This window comes from Beta vulgaris, chromosome 7 (genome assembly GCF_026745355.1).
Source record: "Beta vulgaris subsp. vulgaris cultivar EL10 chromosome 7, EL10.2, whole genome shotgun sequence".
NCBI classification, from domain to species: domain Eukaryota; kingdom Viridiplantae; phylum Streptophyta; class Magnoliopsida; order Caryophyllales; family Amaranthaceae; genus Beta; species Beta vulgaris.
In genome coordinates this window covers 20,280,685-20,287,394 of record NC_079208.1, presented here as the reverse complement: position 1 = coordinate 20,287,394, position 6,710 = coordinate 20,280,685, and the positions used below count along the sequence as shown (strand labels likewise).

Sequence of the window (6,710 nt, the reverse complement as noted above, 5' to 3'; positions counted from 1 at the left end):
AAGTCCATCTTTCTTAGAGTTGAAGCTTGACCTGAGAGCAGAATCAAAAGAGCATATCCTACTTCAAGCTCACCAACCAAACCAAGATGATATAACAACCTAATATTCTTCTTCCATCTTCAAATAAACTTTATATTGGGATTGGACATAGATTCTAATAATTCTTCGTAGAAGGGTAGAGTTTTTGACAAATTATAAAGGAATGAATATATAAGTTGATTGAAAATATAGCTAGTAGATGTCCCTTATCACATGTAATATAAAAATGAGTATATAAGAGTACTGACGAATTGGTCAAATTGTAAGAATCAAGTTTGATTTAGTTGGTTGGAGGTTCTCCTTTCAATTATGTGATAGGAATTCGACTCATGCTATTGCAAAGTGAGATCCCTATATTTCTCCTACTTGTAAGGGATATTCATCCTACGTAAAGAAAAATTTGGTCAAATCATATTAAGTTAACAAGTAAACATGTTAAATACTCTCCATGTATCCGAATAGTTTATTGTATTATATGTGTCAATGGCTCTCCACCCTAACCCAAACCATTATTGAATTTACAAGCTGATCATTCAATTTGTATATCAAGCACATACATATATATAAATTAAACAACTAAACTTAGTATATATCAAGCACATACATATATATATAAATTAAACAAATAAACTTAGTAACTTTCTAAACTCGTATTTTATATAAGTATATCATATAATAATAAATTATATAAATAAAAAAATTGAGGTTGGTTGAACTGTTGAACTTTCCCATCTCTCCTAGTAAAGTCTAAGGTTCATTTCGTACCCCAAGCATTTGCTTGGGGTCTGAGGGGGGTTGGAGTTTGGGGTGACTCGCTTGTAATGGGCCCCTAAATGAGGGCTGCAGTGGTGGTGCGGTGGTAGTGTACTTGAGATGGGGAGGGGAACTGGGGAAGTGAAGAAGGAAAGAGAGAAATGAGAAAAGAGATAGAAAACATAATAATACAGTATTTTATACATATGTAGGGCGTTAGTAGGAAATTTTAGAGTGTTATTTAACAACCCAAAAAAATTTATTAGGGAATACTATTTTTTTCCCTTGGAAGATTTGAAAGTGGTAGGAAATAAATCTTAATCTGAAGCATCAGGTTTCTTCTACAGACGAATATGTACGACAAGTACCAAGTAGTTACATTGTACTTTCTCTATCAACATAAATTTTGCTATATTACATCTTCATTTTCAAGAATTAATCATTCAAATCGCCAAGACAAAACATATATACATATGTAATTAGATTTCAAAAAGAAAAAGAAAAAGGAAACAAACAAAAATTTCCTTTATATAATTCATATCTAATAACAACTGTATAAGATTACATTAATGCTTCACAAGGGCATGGACTTTATGTCGACAATATCCATGTTCTCTAAAATTAGCACCTTATAATAATACTCAATTACATCAACTAATTTAACACCCGAAACACCAACCTTCTTAATTTGTCTGGTGTTGAGCATGTACTTTTTAACTTCAACTTATAGTTGGTTTTGGGTTCTGTCAAATCCAACGATGAATTGAGCAGATTTCGAATCGAATGTAGTCAGTCATAACGAGCTCATGAATCACAAACAGAAACAGCATCGCCATTAACCCAAACAATCACTGGAATTTATCTCCATAGATCCAAAACTCGCTCGGATCGATCGTTGCCATAAATGAGAGTAACACATTTCTTATGCTAACACTAACCACAGGAATCTATCTTAATTCTTAGCTACACACACCCAACTTAATTTCAAAGTGGAAAACTAAAAAAAAAAAGAGGCAAATGTAAAGGTGAAAATGTTAAAAGCTGTTTTTGTCATTGTATAAGGATGAACTCTAGGTAAGAGGGGTTAAAAGTAGGACAAAGAAAGAAACTAACTATTAACAGTTAGGATTCACAAACTTCTTTATCTCTTCCATAAGAGTATAGAAATTGTCATTATTTGGCAAGAAATAAAACCCAATTGTTGCTTGTTCCAAGTATAGAAGTTTCACCTTATGTCCTGCACTTTTTAACCCTTCAACATAAGCTAATTGCCAATCTTGAACCAAGTCTAAACCAGCCACAACCACTAAACTCTTTGGTAAATTTAGCCCTTTGATCTCCCTACCACGAGGTCCGAATATATTACACGCTGGATGATCCCGATCTTCACCTTCCGGTAGATAAGCTCTCCAATACCAATCGCGATCTTGAACTGTAACAAAGTATTTCCCATCCAATCTCTTCTCTGACTCGGTCCTCTTTTCGCCCCCAAACATCGGGTGCAATAGGATGTTCCCGATCACCTGGACCCCTTCCTCCGCAGCCCTGACTGCCACATGATGTGCAATGTTACCTCCAGAGCTATCCCCGGCCATATAAACATGGACTTTTCTGTTACTTTCTTTCCCACTTTGTAGCCAAGGTCTTGTACTAACCCATTTAACTGCCGACCACCCATCATCATAAGCTGCCGGGTATCTTTGCTCTGGTGATCTACGATAGTTTACGGACACCACGACTGCCTTACAGAGGCTAACAAGAAGGCGACACAGGGTATCATATATGGCACTATTAGCTGACGAGTGAGTGAAACTACCACCGTGAAAGTATACTATAACAGGTACGATTTCTTCGCAGCTAAGTGGTTTTTCGAGCTCTACAATTCCCCATTGCGCTTCATTATCTGGCGATGCCGGCATGTAGACGCGGTTTAGGAGATTTGTAGACTTATCAAAGATGTCGAATGAAAAAACTCCATCCACTGGGATTGTATTGGCAGCAACTTTACGGTCTAGGAATTCATTTAGTTCTCTGTTGAATGTTCCATCAGGCCGGCGTAGCAGGTTGTATGCTAGCTTGAAATTTGATATCAGAATCCATGTGTTTAAAGGAACTACTTTCTGCAACCACCATTTTTGCACAAATAAATAATAATCAAACTAATATATATGCAAAAATAAGTCTCACAATATTGTTTCTTAGTTTCAAAAAAATATTAACAAACCCACACAAAATTTCAAACAAGAGGATGATCAGTTAGGAAGAATATAAACCAAACAAAATAGGAAAAAACAAAATAAATAAAGAGAATATATTTCAAATCAAATAATAAAGTCCAAAGTTATACTTCATGTTTCAGACATTCAGATGAAACTCCTATTTTCTTAATCTTGACTTTCCAAACCAAGAAAGACCAACCAAAATTGGAATTTTTTTTCACAAAGACAACTAAGTTATTGGAACAAGAAAAAAAAAAATCAAATTTCTCCCTAAAACCGACATCAATTACAACTTACTTTACATCTAAATCCAAGAAAAAATTATGTAAATTTAACGAAAAAACGGGAAATATTTAGAAAAAAAAAACAACGAAATTGAACTTAGAATGGAAAAAAAAAGAGCATTACCTTGCATTCATTGACGTTGATTTCATTACTACCGGCCATATGCCTTTGCAAAAAAAAATAAAAAATAAAGAAGAAAAGAAATAGATTTTACTATACTCCACTAAAAAATGAAGCAAATCCCAAGGGAAAAATGGTAAAAACAATGATCTTCTCGTAAAAACCCAAGTCAAGAGAAAAACAGTTGATCTAAAATTGCATCAGAAGAAAAAGAAGCAATCTTCAAGCATGCCAACTGTAAGCTCTTCATATGATAATATTATGAGTCTTCTTCTATTTCTGAAAAAGAGGAGAGAGAAAATGAGGGGACAGGAGAAAGGAATTTTAGTTAGAGAAAACCAGAAAGAAAGAAATTCATATAAGAAGTGATTTATTTAAAAAGAAGGTTTTTTTTTTTTTTAAGGATAAGAGAGAGAAAAAAGCGTGGGGAGTCAAAGGAAAAGGGAGCGACGGTGGTGGAGGGTGATGAGAGGAGACGACAAAACGGGGCGGCCGAAATAAACTGTTTATGTGGGCCCATAGGAGTTAATTTAATCATACTTTGTTTTTTTGCGTACATAAAGAAAATGTTTCTTTTTGTTTTATTTTAAATATTATCACTATTATACTTCTTTTATTTTAAGTTTTTACAATTTTATATTTCTTTTACCAATGGGAGATGTGCCACTTGGACGAATAGGTACACTGGATCCGAATTTAGATTTTAAATTTTAAATGTGGTTTTGGTTTTTGGCTCTTTTCGTCAACGATGAATAAGGAAACGTTTAATTGGGTCAATCATATAATTTCTTCATTGTCATAAAAAATAACAGATCCCCTCAAAAAAAAAAAAAAACAAAGCAAAATAACAGAAATGATTTGAGCTTTACCCTGTTTAACTTTCGAGAGATGATAAAGTGGCCATGTCAAAAATAATGGAGGCCTTGTGCTAAATATAAAAGTGAAAGTATTGGGTCAGACCGTCTGATTCAATACTTTCCGTCGGACGGGCTTAGCCCATTAAAAACGCGCGGGCTTTTTTTTTCATATTTGTTTTCTTTATTTTTGTTGATCAGCAGCTTTGTTTATTTTTTTAAAAAAACATTTAACGGTTATTAGGTCATTATCTTTTTACGAGTTTGAAACTGTTTTTTCGATATCTGCTTGATTCTCGCTAGTTTTAAAACTAATTCTTCTTCTTTTCAAAGAAACCGATATATTATTTACTGATTATTTCTAGAATTTTTCTAGTTCGCTGCTTCTCTGCTGTTGAAACTTAGCTTGTTTTTTTGTTCATAATTCATTACTGTTGCATCGCAAATATGGTGAAGAGGATTAGAGATGATGATTCTAGGTATAATTTCGTTTGATTTTTGCTGCAATTTTTTTTTTTTGTTTTCAAATTCTTAGCGTTTTTGTTGTTGTAATTGTAATGTTGCCCGAAGTCGAATAAGGTGAAGAGTGTCGCATCTTCAGGAAAAATTTTGGCACTGTCTACTGCTGGGAAGAAGAAAGAGAAAGATGGTGATTATGATCCAAGGTATATTTCAAGTTCTTAGTGTAGTTGAGATATTTATTTTGTTTTTTTTCTATTTTTGGATGTTTTCAGTTTATTAGTGCATTTATTTCATGTTGTTAGGGTTTGTGTTTCAGTTTATGTTGTTTTGTATTATACACATATGTTTTCAGTTGTTGTTGTTTTTCAGTTGATATTAATATTCTTTCAGTTGATTCTAGTATTCTTTCAGTTGCTACTTGTATTCTTTCAGTTGATATTTATATTCTTTCAGTTGATTCTTGTATTGTTTCAGTTGATTCTAGTATTGTTTCAGTTGCTTCTTATATTCTTTCAGTTGATGTTGTTTTTGTTTCATTTAGACATTTCTACCTTTCTTTTGGTGTTTTTCATTTGTTTTTCTTTACTTTTTTTAAAAAATAAGATGTGTAACTGAAAAATGAAGAAGTGTAACTGAAAAATGAAGAAGTGTAACTGAAACAATGTAAATTGTAACTGAATATTTTTAGTCTCATTGGAAAACAATGAAATAAAGAGTCATTATACTAAATGAAATAGTAAGAAGACCAACTGAATAAAGAAGTCTAACTGAAAAATAAAGAAGTCTAACTGAAGCACTATATAGACTATCTAAAAAACAAACAAGTCTATCTGAAGCACTATATAGACTAGCTGAAAAACGAACAAATCTATCTGAAAAACAAACAAGTCTATCTGAAGCACTATATAGACTAGCTGAAAAACGAACAAGTCTATCTGAAGCACTATATAGACTAGCTGAAAAACGAACAAGTCTATCTGAAGCACTATATAGACTAGCTGAAAAACAAACATGTCTAACTGAAGCACTATATAGACTAGCTGATAAAACAAACAAGTCGAACTGAAGCACTATATAGACTAGCTGATAAAACAAACAAGTCTAACTGAAGCAATGTAAATTTTCAATGAAAAATTTTAAGTGTAATTGGAATAGAATGAAATGAAAGAATAATTATACTAAATGAAATAATAAGGACTAGCTGATAAACAAACAAGTCTAAGTGAAGCACAATAAAGAAGTCACTTTGAAGGACTGTAGAGACTAGCTGAGAAACAAACAAGTCTAACTGAAGCACTATATAGACTACCTGAAAAACAAACAAGTCTAACTGAAGCACTATATAGACTACCTGAAAAATAAACAAGGCTAACTGAAGCACAACAAATACTAGCTGAAAAACAAAGAAATTACTATGAAGGACTGTAAAGACTATCTGAAAAATAAACAAGTGTAACTGAAGCACAATTAATATAAGCTGAAAAGTAAACAAGTCTAACTGAAGCACTATATAGACTACCTGAAAAACAAACAAGTCTAATTGAAGCACTATATAGACTACCTGAAAAATAAACAAGGCTAACTGAAGCGCTATATAGACTACCTGAAAAATAAACAAGGCTAACTGAAGCACAATAAAGACTAGCTGAAACACAAGCAAGTCTAACTGAAGCAATATAAATAGTAATATAACTAATTGAATCTCGAGTAGCTGAAAAATAAACAAGTGGAAAATAAGCAAGTGACCTTTGTATTCTTTCAGTTGATGGTGGTCTTCTTTCAGTTGCTCTTTGTATTCTTTTAGTTGATGGTGGTCTTCTTTCAGTTGATGTTTGTATTCTTTCAGTTGAACTTGTATTCTTTCAGTTGATCTTTGTATTCTTTCAGTTGATGCTGTTTTTGTTTTCAGTTAGTCTTATCGTTTGATTAAACTTTCTTTCTTTCAGATGTGATAAATCATTGTCTAAGAAGAAAGGCA

General features: G+C 32.7%; 1 protein-coding gene across 1 annotated transcript; it reads right to left on the bottom strand.

Moving 5' to 3' along the window:
* Window positions 1-1,298: 1,298 nt before the first annotated feature.
* LOC104899258 (gibberellin receptor GID1B) lies at window positions 1,299-4,046 on the bottom strand. Its single transcript, XM_010686415.4, has 2 exons — window positions 3,420-4,046; window positions 1,299-2,912 (listed from the first exon to the last, which is right to left on the bottom strand). Exons 1-2 carry the CDS (start codon window positions 3,456-3,458, stop codon window positions 1,908-1,910), a joined length of 1,044 nt encoding a protein of 347 aa, XP_010684717.2. The 5' UTR covers window positions 3,459-4,046; the 3' UTR covers window positions 1,299-1,907.
* Between the last annotated feature and the right edge of the window lie 2,664 nt (window positions 4,047-6,710).

Excerpts from the sequence above, each read along its gene's own strand:
- LOC104899258 (XM_010686415.4), bottom strand. The coding sequence starts at position 3,458 with ATGGCCGGTAGTAATGAAATCAACGTCAATGAATGCAAG. Across the intron at positions 2,913-3,419 it reads TCAACGTCAATGAATGCAAG|AAAGTAGTTCCTTTAAACAC; the intron begins GTAATGCTCTTT and ends TGGTGGTTGCAG.